The following is a 15,331-nucleotide window of genomic DNA, read 5'->3' on the forward strand; positions in this document are numbered from 1 at the left end:
AATGGCAAATTATAAAGGTTATAAATGACATTTACCATTGCTTAATTTCACAAAGTACTAATGGTATTTATTTCATAGGTTTAAAGCTGTACTATAGAGAGAATAATGATATCATTCATGGTCTTTTAACCTTAGTATTTACTTGAGGATATTATTTTACACCTGTCTGAAAGTCAAAAGAATCCCAGAAATGTAATATACAGTAAAAATAAGGTGCATTAAGTCAGACTCACTAGTTCATATTTTAAAACAAATGTATATCAGGTTTTTGCCATTTAATGTTGAGAGATACCCTGATTTTAATGATTACTGGGCTGCTTGCTGTACTTTTGATAATATCATTGTTTTATCAGCAGAAGATTATCAGTAGATGACTAGCAAACCTGTTGCCATCTACTACTCCATATTTATAAGCACTGAGTCACCACCAGGTTTATGCCCATGGACAGTGTACTCAGAAAGCTGCCAATCAGTGGTGTTGATGGGGTTAGAGCGAGTTTAGCATTCAGAAAACTGCTAGATCTGCAAGAAACAAAAGGGACTTTAATCAAAACAGGAGCAAATAGCCTAATAAGTGATATATCGCTGGAAACAGGGACTCTGCCCCTATTTAATATTGCTCTCAGATGATGTTGCAAAAACCTGGTGACAAATTCCCTTTAACTACAAAATGTAGACATATTTATGAAATAAATAGTATTAATAATGTAATCCAAAACAAAATTAGTCAAATAAATGAACAGATAAATCTAAATACCTGATCAATTATGCTGGAGGGCAAATCAATATTTGAAGGACCATTCCCAGCAGTAGTTTCCTCTGTGTCTATGAGATTCTCTGTGGGGACGTTCTGCACTGGTTTCAGATAAGCGATTTCATTCTGCTTGGAGTCCAGAGTCACACACACATCATATGAGAATGGGAAAGGTAAACTGGTATCACTGATCTCAGAAGGACATCCCAGGGTGAACTGAGGATACACGTTTCTACTGTAGGCTCCATATGTAGTCGGGGTGGTGTCTTTTCTGCATTTGTAGATGACTGTGATGATAACAGTTATAATGAAGAGACAAGAAATCAGAGCTATGGATATGACTAGATAGAAAGTTACAGGAGATTTAGTATCTGAATTAGTCAGTTGTTTTCTTATTTCTGGCACAACTTGTTGAAAATTATCTGCAATAACTAAAGTCAAGGTGACTGTAGATGACAGAGAGGGGACTCCATTATCCTTCACCATGACCACAAGCTTTTGTCTTATAGTATCCGTGTCTTGAAGATCTTTTCCAATCCTGATTTCCCCAGTATATTGGCCAATGGTGAATAATGAAGGATCAGGAACTTGTAGTAGGTGATAGGAGAGCCAGGCGTTGTGTCCAGAGTCAGTGTCCACAGCAATCACTTTGGTGACTAGATAACCTTTCTCAGCAGAGTGAGGAATAAACTCAAATAATGCTGATCCCTCAGTGTCTGGTGATGGGTAGAGGATCTTCGGAGCATTATCATTCTTATCAATGATACATATCCTCACTGTGACATTACTGCTTAGAGGAGGAGATCCACTGTCCTTAGCCATCACCTGGAACTGAAATTCCCGCAACTGTTCATAGTCAAATGACCTCTGGGTGTAGAGAACTCCGGTCATTGAGTTTATGGAGACATACGTTGTTACAGGTATATCCTCTATGTTCTTATTTTGGATGCTGTATGTGACTTTACCATTCTCATCAGAATCACGATCTGTAGCATGAACTTTCTGAATTGACATCCCTGGTTGACTATGTTCTGCAATGTAGACAATGTAGTTTGTTTTGTCAAAAACAGGAACATTGTCATTCACGTCTGAAACGATCAACTCAATGATCCTACTATTGCTTAGAGGAGGTGATCCATTGTCCACGCACTTGATTGTAGTATTATAAGTAGATCTCATTTCTCGATCCATACTTGCTGCGGTTACTAATTTATAGTAGTTGCTTGATGATGGTATTAGTTGGAAATCGGATGTATCTGAGATCATACAATAAACCTCACCATTGGTTCCTGAGTCTCGGTCATGGAAATTTATAATCACTATAACAGTTCCTGGTGGAGAATCCTCCAGAATAGTCATTGCAAGAGTAGTGATTATTATTTCTGGAGCATTATCGTTCACATCAATCACTTGTATTGACACCTTACAATGTGTGACATGACTACCACCATCTTTAGCCTCCACAGTCATTTCATAAGCATCTGCTGCTTCATAATCCAAAGTCCCTATAATCTTTATTTCTCCATTTAAGGAATCTATAGAAAATATCTCATGTGCATCTTCAGGTATATGGCTAAATGCGTATGTTATTAATGCATTAGACCCTTCATCCTCATCGGTGGCATTCAAGCGAACTACCAGAAAACCTATAGGTACATTCTCAGACAACTTTATATTATAAGTATCCTGGGTAAATATAGGCAAGTTATCATTAACATCTTGTACAACAATCTTAATTATGGCAGTGCCAGTTTTAGGAGGTTCACCTCCATCAAAAGCAGTGAGAATTAAATCATAAAAGCTCTGCTTTTCTCTATCTAGGGTCTTTTCCAGAATTATTTCGGGATACTTGAGTCCATCTCTAGTAATTTTTTCTCCAAGAGTAAAGTGTTCATTGCTACTTAATGTATAACCCTGTATAGAGTTGGTGCCCAAGTCTGCGTCTTTCGCATTTCCTAAAGCAAAGCGTGCACCAGGTAAGGTGAGTTCACTAATCTCTATATCAAATTTTTTCTTGGAAAATATGGGCGAGTTATCATTCACATCCTGGATTTCTATAGTGATTGTGTAAAACATCAAAGGATTCTCAATCACAGTTTCTAGGTTAATAAAGCAGCTGAGCTTTGCCCCGCATAACGCTTCTCTGTCAATTCGGTCTGACATAAGTAAATCTCCATTTTCCAAATTAATACTAAAATATTGCTTTGTAGCATGAGAAACAATTTGGAATTTTCTTCCTGACAATCCTTTAGCATTTAATCCAAAATCTTTTGCCACATTCCCAACCACAGATCCCTTTTTCAGTTCTTCAGGTATTGAATATTGTACCTGGCCTGATATATTCCTGAAACCAAATGAAGAAACACAGATTAATACTTGCCACATCATTGTCCATTTTGCCCCTTTGGATCTCGTGTTATGTTTCATCCTTTGCAGAAAAAGTAATTGGATCCTTGTATAAGAATTTCTGATGAAATTTTCTTCAAGATGAAATGCAAAAGCCAAATGAGAGATCAAGGACCTGAGCAATCCAAAAAGCAGGCTGCTGTGTGGCAATAATACAGGAGTTTGTATGGATCTGCACAGGGAAACTGCTATAGGTTTCTACATCGAGCTAGAAATAAAATTCATCAGTCTTATAGCGGCACTCAGAGTTCAATTTGAGGTACTACAAGTTACCATATATCTCTATCTATTTTGTACTGTACATCCATAGTTTATATGATATTAAAACTTTTTTTAATCAATACTTAACTATATATTGAATGATTGATAAAAAAAAACATGATTTTTTTAACTGAAAAATTCAGGCACAGTGTAATTTATTATATAAAGTTCAAGCTGATTTTTACATGTTTAGTATTATTTTCCGTATAAATTATATTTGGGAACATTAGAAGACACCAAGATCTGTGATCATATAAAAGAAGGAGATTGCAAGTTTCTTAAGTAAATTTCTTAACTTTACAAATAAGATATGTTGCTAATTTTAACACACAACTAAGCTGATTTAGGAACACTTTATGAACACACAATTAATTTGAAGATTCCCCATCCTTTTAAATTAGTAGTTTGCTACTCTTGAGGTTATAATGTTCAGAAGAAGTTGGAATAGAAAATTGTATAATTTCCACTATAGCTGAGAGATCAGGTACCACATGTCAGTCAATGAGATATTTTGTCAGTATCCTCAAACCATATCTTAAATGTACCATATAATGCCACGTAAGGGCCATGAACATCAGGAAAATACAATAAAACATGCAATTCTTTAACGACTGAATACAAATTGCTACAAATATTAACAAATAGAGATGGGTGAACCTGAACAGTAAAGTTTGAGGTCTGTACCAAGCACCTTCTGTTAGAGCACGGACTTCCTTAGGAAGTCTGTATCATTGTTTGGGTTCGGCACCCTGAACATCAGGTGTTTCGCACACTGGCATCTGCATGACAGCTCAGATCAGCAGGAAGATTACCGCTGGTCACAGAGGTGTTTGCTTAAGTGAGTAACACTCCCATCAGCCGACACCTGCTGTCACATAACAGTGAGAGCAGGCACCGCTAATGGGAGTATTCATCATCTGGCACCTGTACAATAAATACATAAATAAAAAAAATTACTTGGGGTCTATTCTATTTTTGATAAGCAGCATGGCAAATCTGACAGCTGCGAGTTGCAACCCTCAGCAGTCAGCGTTAGCAAGGCTGGCTATCAAGAACAGAGGGGTTCCTACACCATTTTTTTAATAACTTAAATAAATAATTTTAAAAAATTGCATGGGATCTCCCCAGTTTTAATAACAAGCCCAGCTAAAGCAGACAGCAGTGGACTGGTATTCTCAGGCTTGCCCCCAAGGCAAGTGGGAAGAGGCGGGCAAAGGGCCAGAATTTTTTCGGGGGTGGCTGCAGGCTGCTATTTTTAGACTTGGGGGGGCAGTATCAATGGCCCCTTACCAGTCTGGGAATACCCGCCCCCAGCTGTCTGCATTAACTTGGATAGTTGTCAAGAATAGGGGGACCCATACAGTTTTTTTATTATTTATGTAGGCTGATGAGAGTAGTGGTTACATCAGCCGATGCTTCTTTGACTGGTGGTAAACAGCTGCTGGATCGCACAGCTCTATGACTGGCAGTAATAATCTTACTGCGAATTATAGATGCCAGCGTTTCTCACCATGTCATGTAAATGACAGCGTGGAAAAGACCCAATGTTTGGGTTGACAAACCCAAACAGTGACATGGACTTCCTTAAAAAGACCATGTTCAGGGTCCTTGCCAGAAGAGTAGGTGTTCGGTACGGACACTGAACTTTACTGCTCAAGTTCGCCCATCAGTAGTCATCACCCTAATCTTTTATGCTTTGTAAATTTTATGAAATGATTTCATAAAGTTTGTTTTTACTGCTTTTCTACTCCTCGGTTCTTTGGTGCAATTTTTCAATATGCTCTTCAAGTTTTTTTGTTGCAAACCATGAATTGAACCTCAACATTTTCAAATTCACATGAAACCAAGAATTTCAGGAAATTCGACTGAAACTTGATCCTCCAAGGATTGATGCCCTCATCTCTAGTTAAAAAGAAACTTTTTTGTTGTTAAAAAACAACAGGCATTTGGTTTTCATATTAATGTGACAGCACATTCCATAGGCCTACTGTAATATAATCAAGTATGCTATAAACAGTACAACATTGGCAAGGTAAGTAGGTTACAAACTTCATAAACATTACAAATTATGATTTCAAAACCCAGGTATTGAAATCTTAAAAACCTATTGGCACAATATTATGTTTTTTTATTATTATTAGAATGATTAGAGATACTCACTATGGTGAGTTCTCCTTTAATGGAAGTCTTCAGAGGCTGAACAGACATCTGTCTGAGATGATTTAGTGAATCCTGCATTGATCAGGGGGTTGAACACGTTAACCTTTGAAGTCCCTTTCATCTCTAACCTTCTATGTTTCTATGATTCTATGATGAGATAGGCCAATTGGATTGCTGGACGTAGATCCAGTGAAACGTGACTACTCTTTGGCCGCTGGATCGGAGCTCTTTGTAATATCTACTACCTGCTGGCATCTTTGGAGCACAGTAGCAAGACCCAAGGTAATTATACTGTATCAGCATTGTCTAAACCAGGTCAATATTTCAAAGCAAAATGCGATTTCAAGTTATGTTTTATCAAGCACTTTTAAAGAGGATCAAAGATTTGCAACAATTTTGAATGTCTGCCTAGGAAATTTAGTGCTGCAAATGAAAAATACATCATGTTCAAAATCAGAAAATGTCCATCAGTGCTCTGAACAGGCAACAAACAGTGAGATCCCGCTACACCCATCTACTCGTAAGAGAAGTCCAACCACAGAAGAATTCCGGTCAAAAACAATATCATCGACATAGAAACTATATATACATTTACACAGATAGTCAATTAGACATATGGCAGCACATTATCAACCTAAAAATCCGTGGCCAGACGGATAAACCTCTCAAGCCTCAAACTACAACCAAAAAAAACAAAAAACCTCAACACCCAGCTAAAGGGTTATAGCAATATTCATCATATAATAGATAGTACAGTGACTAAAGGGTGGACTAAATTGTCACAAAATATAGAGAGGTTAATTAAATAATATAAATTTTATTTCACATATATAAATTTAATCAAGACATACAAGGTGCTTTATGGTGAGGTAGATATAACAATAGCAGCTGAAGGATAATGGCAAAATACATAGATAATAAATATGGTGGCAGACAGAAAAAACGTCTCAGGATAGGATTCTGCATGAGATCATGATATTAATAAAAAGGTTTGGATTACACAAATGGTGCTGTAATAGCAGTAGCTCAAAGCCTACACAAAATAAATCATAACTGGCGTCATGTAATGCATAAATAGCCGGTTTGTCATAGGCAGTGTTATCTGAGCATGCTGCGAATCGCAGGTTGAATTTCAAGGTACGGGCTGGCTAAGTCCTATAATTATATTCCTGGTGTGTTCGAGATGTAATAGCCAAAGTTTATAGTAGGGGCACAGTCGTAGATATAAATAATCCAGAGACTCAGATATGAGTCATGTATAATACTATCACACTAGTGAATCAGAGGGTACTGAAGGATATAGATATCAACCCACAGAATTCCCATATTTGACACGCAATCGTGTATTTTTGTTCCCGTATGATGCTGACCAATCATAAGCTGACAGCAACATAAAAGAGCAGAAAGACCTGCGATGATATCATCAGGGTCATATGAAGTCAGTTCACATATTCTGCCTTCTGGAGTGTGCAGCCAAAATGTGTACCTAATATATATTATACAGCATAGGAGTTAAAGGGAATCTGTCAGCAGTTTTTTGTCTGTGTAATTTGAAGAGCATGCTGTTGTTTATTAACTGTGAAGGATTTATCAATAAGAGTCTAACATTGCTGGACTACACTTTTTCTGCAATACCTCCTCTCCACTGTAATAAGCACCTCACTATCTATGGACATTATATATACAGAGCCTGGTGTGGGTGGGGCTAGCTTTCTCAGCTCTGCTTCATTCTAAATCTAAAAGCTCTGAATGTGTCAGAGTTGCTGCACTTAGTAATCTAAGTGATACATCATTGGATTCAGCTTCTCTTTGTCTAGCTTGCCCTATTCTCTGGGATGCTTCTGAAGGGGAAGATGCCGGGGCCGCCACCCTTGCCTTATCTCCTGAATCAGCCCACTGTCTGTTCTCTCCCCCCACCAAGGGAAGAGGGGCGCTACTGTGTATCACAGTACACCAACCCAACGAACAAGGCAACACAAAAAAGGGTAAATTGAAAATACCAAGCACACAAATATTCACTTACATGTAACAGAGGAATGCACCAGGGAGTGGAAGATGGGGCAATAACCAAAGTAAGAGGATGGAAGGCAATTATCACACTTACAAACCAAGCAACTGTCATAGATAACTCCTCAAAAACTCCTTCCCATATAAACACCTCCCCTCCAAGCCATGCAGCAAAAACTAGCTCTGACATAGGTTTGAATCAGGATCCAGATTATAAAGGGGATGGGAGTGGCTAACCGAGCTCAGCTGAGATCTCATACTCCCAGAGTTTCCAACATTTCCGATTAATTCATGTTCAGCAAAAATAAATAAACACCATTTAAAAAGAAGGAGAAGTTCTTCCTTTCAGTGCAGGAGTAGTAGCAATCAGACGGTGCAGTATTCTGGCTCCTCTCATTTGCGGTAACCTAGTGACAGTACCCCCTTCAATGAGGGACCTTTGGAACCTCAGGACCAGGTTTATCGGGGTATGCCACATGAATAAACTGGATCAGTCTGACCGCATGAATGTCAGATGCTGGGACCCACATCTTCTCCTTAGGACCATACCACCCCCAATGTACCAGATACTGAAGCGACTGACGAACTAAAAGAGAATCCATGATTTTCGCAACCTGAAACGTCAAGTTTCCATCGACAATGACAGGAGATGGTGGTAGTGGTGATGGTATTGATGATGTAATGTATTTTTTGAGGAGAGATCAATTAAACACATTATGGATCCTAAAGGTGGAATAGTATGGGATTGACGATGACTGCAATCTTATAAGGACCGATAAACCTGGGACCCAGTTTCCAAGATGGAACCTACAACTTAATGTTCCTAGAGGACAACCACACCAAATCACCAACACACAGGTCGGACCCACCAAACGTCTCCGATCAGCCACACACTTATTTGGATATTTGGATCTCATCTCCCTCAAATTATTAGTAACCCCTGCCAAGAAAAATGGGTGCTTTCCAGAAGATTCATGACAACAAATAGTTACTGCAAATTTCGCTAATAGTAAATATGTATTCCAATCCTCCTGATTCTCAGACACAAAACACCTAAGATAAGTCTCCAGATTCTAGTTAACCCGTTCAGTCTGCCCATTAGACTGCGGGTGAAATGCAGAAGAAAATGACAAATGGATCTTCAGACGGGTGCAAAATGTCCTCCAAAGCTTTGAAACAAACTGTACCCCCAGTCAGAAACAATATTGGCTGTTATCCTGTGTCATTTTACAATTTCCATGTCAAAAATTTGCACCAAGGACTTGGCATTCAGTAAAGCTGGTAATGCAATTAAATGAGACATCTTATTGAATCTATCTACCACCACTAGAATTACAGTATTCCCCCCAGAAAACAGGTAGATCCGTGATAAAATCGACCAAGTGAGTCCAAGGTCTACAGGTAATCTCCAATGGTTGGAGAGCCCCTGACGGACGAGTATAAGAGCTCTTAGAATGCGCAGAGACACTGCAGGTGGATATATACTACCGGACATCCAGATGAACCCCTGGCCACCAAAAACATTAAGTAAGAAGATTAGTTGTGGCTTTATTATCAGGATGTCCAGCCAAAACCGAATCTTGATGTTCACTAAGGACTCTTTGATGAAGATTAACCGTAACAAACAGTTTACCTAGTGGACAGGGAGCAGGGGTGTCCCCCTGACCATCAACAACCTCTCTTTCAAGATCAGAGCATATAGATGCTATAACCACCCTTTTTGCAGAATGGGTACCAGCTCATAAATATTTTGTCACCCAGGAAAATGAGATAAGGCATCTGCCTTAATGTTTTTGTTCCCTGGCCTATATGTGACAAAAAAGTTAAACCTGGTAAAGAAAAATGCCCATCTTGCCTGTAAATGCATGAGACATTTTGCCGATTCCAAATATACCAGATTCTTATGATCCATGATCACAATATCTGGATGAACCGCTCCATCCAAAAAAATACAGCATTCCTCAAAAGCGCACTTGATTGCCAAGAGTTTTCTGTTACTGATGTAATAAATTTTCTCTGCAGATGACAGTTTCATCTAAAAATAAGCACATGAACGCCATTTACCAGGAGACGCACAATGAAACAGCGCAGCCCCCACTCCCACCCCAGATGCATCAACCTCAATGATAAAAGGCAGAGAGATGCCTGGCTGTATGAGAATCGGTGCAGATGAAAAACACATCTTCAAAGTATTGAATGCCTCACTGGTGGGACTGGACCACTTGGAGAGGTCCATCCCCTTCCTAGTCATATCCCTAAGAGGTTTGGCTACTACCAAAAAGTTTTTAAAGAACTTATGGTAGTAGTTGGCGAAACCTAAAAACCTTTGTAACGCCTTCAAATTCTCAGGATGATCCCAATCCAATACCGCCAGGACTTTCACCAGATCCATGCAAAAAACAATGGATGACAACACATATACTAGGAAAGAGATCTCTTCAATTGAGAACATACACTTATGACATTTAATTTATTGTCTCTGAGTATATGTGAGACCTGCCTGACATGTACCTGATGTGACTCAAGGTCAGGTGAATAAGAATCAAACAAATTGTCTGCGTAACTACATTACTTTATTTTTTTGATAACTGTTTCCCTTCAAAGCAAGCATTTTATGTGCCCTATAGCTAACATATACAGTGGCATTTAAAAGTTTGGGCATCTCTGGTCAAAATTACTGTTATTGCTGACAGTTAAGTAATTTCAAGATGAAATGATCTCTAAAAAGCCAAAAGTTAAAGATGACACATTTCTTTTGTATTTTAGGCAAAAAAGATGTACAGATTATCATTTTTTACAGTGGAGGTCAAGATAAGGTGTGGAAGACCAAGCAAAATTTAAGTGAGAACTGCTAGTAGGATTGCTAGAGAGACACATCACAGCCCCCACTTAACTGCAAAAGATGTTTAGAAAGATTTAGTAGACTCTGGAGTTTTGGTACATTGTTCTACTGTTCAGAGACACCTGCACAAACATGGCCTTTAGGGAAGATACATCAGAAGAAAACCTCTCTTACATCCGTACCATAAAATTCAGCATCAGAAGTATGCAGAAGAACATTCAAACAAGCCTGATGTATTTTGGAAACAAGTCAAGTCTTGTGGACTGATGAGGTTAAAATAGAACTCTTTGGCCACAATGATCAAAGGTATGTGTGAAGAAAAAAGGGCCAGAATTTCAGGAGAAGAACATTTCGCCAACCATTAATAATAATATTTTTAACACACAAATGTCCAATAGATAATGAAGGACAGAGAGAACTCAATATTCATGAAGAACACGTAATGTGGAGGAAAAATGAACCACCACAACCAGACAATAATCCAAGTAAAATATGTCTTTATTAAATCACTTTAAAAATAATAAATATAAAATTCTGCTGTGTTTAAGTACATAGGGGCCAAGGTTACTAAAGTGCCATTAATGAACAAAATCCAGAGCTATGAGTCCACAATTGGATGCTACAATATTATATATAATATCTGATATTAAGAAGATACCAAAAAATGCCAATATAAAGTACTTGGAGCTAATATTCAGACAAAAGAGCATGGAAAGTTATAAATTGCTTAGTGCAAAAATTAAAAGAAAGTCATGAAAAAAACAAAGAAATGCTTCCAAAGTGATGGTTATAAGGTCAAATATAGCTCCATAGTAGCACTGATGATAAATCCTGATATAGCAACAGCACTATAATTGAAGCAAGTGCAAAAAATAACAGCCTAATATCCATAAAGCATTGAACTCTCTCACTATAGCCGATGGATGCAACCAAAATAAGGCTAGAAATGATCAAACAAGACGTTACAGAGAGATAAATGGACAGGATGCACTTACAGTGTTAAATTGCAGGTAACCTTGGTGTCCCCGTCGCCCCAACGCACATTTCGTAAACTTCCACATGCCTCCTGAGGAAAATCTTCTTTGTTTTTTCGTCATTTTCTTTGAATTTTTGCACTAAGCAATTTATATTTGCACTTTTTGATATTCTACTAGCACAGTGTTGCTGTTATATTAAGCACTTTATATTGGCTTTTTTTGGTATCTTCTTAATATCAGACATTATATATAATATTGTAGTATCCAATTGTGGACTGATAGTTCTGGATTTTGTTCATTAATTGCACTCTATTAACCTTGGCCCCTATGTACTTGAACACAGCAGAATTTTATATTTATTCTTTAACTGATTTAATAAATACATATTTTACTTGGATTATACTCTGGTTGTGGTGGTTCATTTTTCCTCCACATTATGTGTTCTTCATTAATAATAATAATCTTTATTTTTATATAGCGCTAACTGTTGTGAACTCTCTTAATCCGACTTCTGAGGCAAGGCTCCCTCTGGTGGATACTGCTGGTAGTGGAGCTGGTCAACATGGTGTTAATCCAACAGCTTCAGAGGATGATTGGAGGAGCGGGGGTAGTGATTGGGAGTACATAAGTGAGCAAGTTTCTCTCAGTGGCTGCCGGTGATACTCCTTTCTTTGCTTATTGAGGATATCTGTCTCCTGCCTGATCCTGTATTTTCCAGCTAAGTGTCATTTGTTAAACCTGTGCATCTGATTTTGCCTTGCTGTCAGGGGTCAGCTTGCTCCCCCTGGGGCTGCTGGCTCCTGCCCTGTATTTTGATATCTTGTGTTTGTTTGTTCAGTCCCCTGCTGTATTAGCCTGTTGCTAGCCGCCAGTTCACACCTGAGTGCTGATATAGTGGGGGCGAGGTTGTGCAAACCTCAGTGTTTTTGTACATCAGTCGTGTTGGAATTTTTAGGGTTTTTGTGTGATTGCAGACAGTGCCTTTTCTGTCCTGTCCTATCTGGTCAGTGAGGGCCCCATCATTTGCTCAGTCTATTTTCTGTCTGTGTCTGTGCTTCATCTTGTCTCACTGACAATATATGTTTGGAGGCTGTCTATTCCTTTGGGGATCTGCTCCAGGGCAGTTTAGATTTCACCTTTCTGTCTTTATGCTTAGTTAGTCCTCCGGCTGTGACGAAGCATCTAGGGCAGTGTAGGAACACTCCACGGCTACTGCTAGTTGTGTTGTTAAGATCAGGGGTCTGCAATCCGCTGAGTGACCAACCTCTCTGGTGTTCTGGTGGCATAGCCTATTGCACTCTCCTTCTCGGTGACCCATTCATAACAGCTAACATATTCTGCAGCGCTCTACAGGTTTCACACATTATCATCACTGTCCCCGATGGGGCTCACAATCTAGAATACGTATCACTATGTCTTTTAAATGTGGGAGGAAACCGGAGTACCCAGAGGAAACCCACACAAACATGGGGAGAACATACAAACTCCTAGCATGGTGGGATATGACCCCAGGACCCCAGCGCTGCAAGGCTGCAGTGCTAACCACTGAGCCACCATGCTGCCCATAAGTGTGAGGGTGGATCAATCATGCTTTGGGATAGTGTTGCAGCCAATGGCATGGGGAATATTTCACAGGTAAAGGAAAGAATGGATTCAATGACAACATCTATAATAAAAGTCAAAGCTGAAAAGAGTATGGCTTCTACAAATGGATAATGATCCTAAACACACATCAAAATCCAAAATAGACGACCCCAAAGGCGCAATCTGAAAATCTGAAGGTATTATAATAGCCCTCACAGTCCTCTGATTTGAACATAATTGAAAATCTGTGGCTAGACCTCAAAATAGCCCAAACGTTTGCCTCGGCCCATTTTCCAGTTTTCTTTTTGTAATTTTTAAAATGTAAATGATGAAAGTATATATTTTTTTGCCTAACCATTCACAATAACAGTAATTTTGACCAGTGGTTCCCAAACTTTTACATGCAACTGTATGTAATACTACACATGATACTAAGCTTAGTAGCACTAGCCATTCATAAGACAGCTATTCTAAAAATAATCACCATGACTACCTGTGAGACAAACATTTATTTGCTTTTGCTGAAGCAGTTTGCATGCCTTGCAACATCTTAAAGACAAAAACTAAAAAAAATATCTGTGAGCATCATGGATAGAGTCATCATTTTTAAGATAGGCTATAAAAGAAGATTTTATTTGGATAATGTACAATAAAATCTATCTTTTCAATTCTGGATTCTGGAATATATATAGTGTCAGTTTGCATTAAAAAATATAAAAGTATCACAGGCGGGAACATGAAACTGAATAGAGATTATAGCAACAGAGAAAGAGAGAGAGACAGGTATTTTGGGGCAGCCCATGTAGTCCTTAACAATCATACAATGTGTAAAATGTTGTCGATCATTTTTGAGCGATCATACATTGTTCAAATTGAAGATTTCAGGAGATTCGGCTCGAATTTAGGAAAGATTTTAGGAAAGATCAACATGAGATGCTTCCAATCTACATCCATGACGAAGTGGTTCTTAGGGTCACAGAGACCAAATTCCTTGGTGTTATCATCTCTCATGATCTTAAATGGGGGAAAAACGTGGATGCTGTTATAAGAAAAGCACAACAGAGGATGTTCTTCCTGCGTCAGCTGAAAAGATATGGTTTGTCTAAGAATCTGCTGATCTTATTCTTTAATGCTGTCATCAGATCTGTGATTTGTTCCTCTCTGATAGTCTGGTATGGGGGAGCCACTGCGCATGACAAACTCCGCTTACAAAGGACTTTCAGAACAGCAGAGAGAATTATAGGTTCCCCCTGCCTAAAATCCAGGATCTTTATGATAAGAGTATTCGATCCCACGCATTGAAAATTTCATCCGATCCCTCTCACCCGGGGCACTCCTCATTCCAACTACTCCCTTCAGGACGTCGCTTCAGAGTCCCCAAATGCAGCACCAACCGCCATATGAACAGCTTCTATCCACTCTCTGTTCAACAATTAAATCGTCATGTGTAGACTATATACTGTATCTGTCTTGTTAGATGTTACTTGTTGTATCTGTTGTTATATATTATGTTGCCTCTTTGCCACAAAGAATTCCTTGTATATATGTAATATGTACTTGGCGATAATAAATTTGATTTGATTTGATTGATTTGATTTGAATTTGATTTGTGTCATATCAATTCGATCAACTTTATTAAGCACAAGTAGCTTTGTTGTTATGCGCGTTATCTCAATCCTTACCCACAGGAACTAATCACAGCACAGCCTTCATTTCACCAGTGTTATTTTAAAAATAAAAGCTGAGCTCTGATTGGATGCTGTGGGAAGAAAGTACAATTTGTTTTTGAGACAGAGCAAAAAAAGGTGAGGTTGAATTTATATTGTATTTATAGGTTGGAGGCATCATTATAACAAATGTGGACAGAAATATTCATATTTTTAATGAGAAAAACCATGCATGGTTTAGAGCCTGGTACTTCTGTATTTGCATTGCTATGTCTATCACAAAGCCCAGTAGTTAAGTCAATGAGAATGGCTGCTCCACCATTTATATCAGCAGATGCATGGAGCCCATCTCTACCGTGTGCAGGGAGAATGGTGCTTCCTTACTGCGCAGTAAAACTGCTGAAGCATACCAGGTATTTACTGAGCATGTGCGACCTGTCTGAAAAGGAATACAGGACGTATCCATGGGCAACCATGTAAGCAAAAGCATCTGACACACAGATTATCTGATACAGCGATCAATTTTGGAAATTAATTACATTTGACAAGTTTATTTATTGATATTAAGCCACTAAGCAGTCATTGATACCATGGGAATATCCCTTTAAAGAATAAGGTGCCATCTATGTGTCAAACAAAAGTTTGATGTCTATTTAAAAAGAGTATTTTTACA

At 38.5% G+C, this 15,331-nt stretch overlaps 1 protein-coding gene across 1 annotated transcript in view; it reads right to left on the bottom strand.

Annotated features, from left to right (window-relative positions):
- Positions 1 to 516: 516 nt before the first annotated feature.
- Positions 517 to 15,331, bottom strand: part of LOC141083187 (protocadherin Fat 4-like) — a 61,710-nt gene continuing 46,895 nt past the window's right edge. The window contains exons 6-8 of the mRNA XM_073567352.1: positions 13,485 to 13,540; positions 758 to 3,098; positions 517 to 522 (exon numbers count right to left, since the gene is read on the bottom strand). Coding sequence (XP_073423453.1) covers positions 517 to 522; positions 758 to 3,098; positions 13,485 to 13,540 — 2,403 coding nt within the window. The remainder of the gene's footprint in view (positions 523 to 757; positions 3,099 to 13,484; positions 13,541 to 15,331) is intronic.

The sequence above is a fragment of the Dendrobates tinctorius genome, unplaced genomic scaffold, assembly GCF_039654945.1.
Source record: "Dendrobates tinctorius isolate UK_male_01 unplaced genomic scaffold, ASM3965494v1 ptg000020l, whole genome shotgun sequence".
Classification (NCBI taxonomy): Eukaryota; Metazoa; Chordata; class Amphibia; order Anura; family Dendrobatidae; genus Dendrobates; species Dendrobates tinctorius.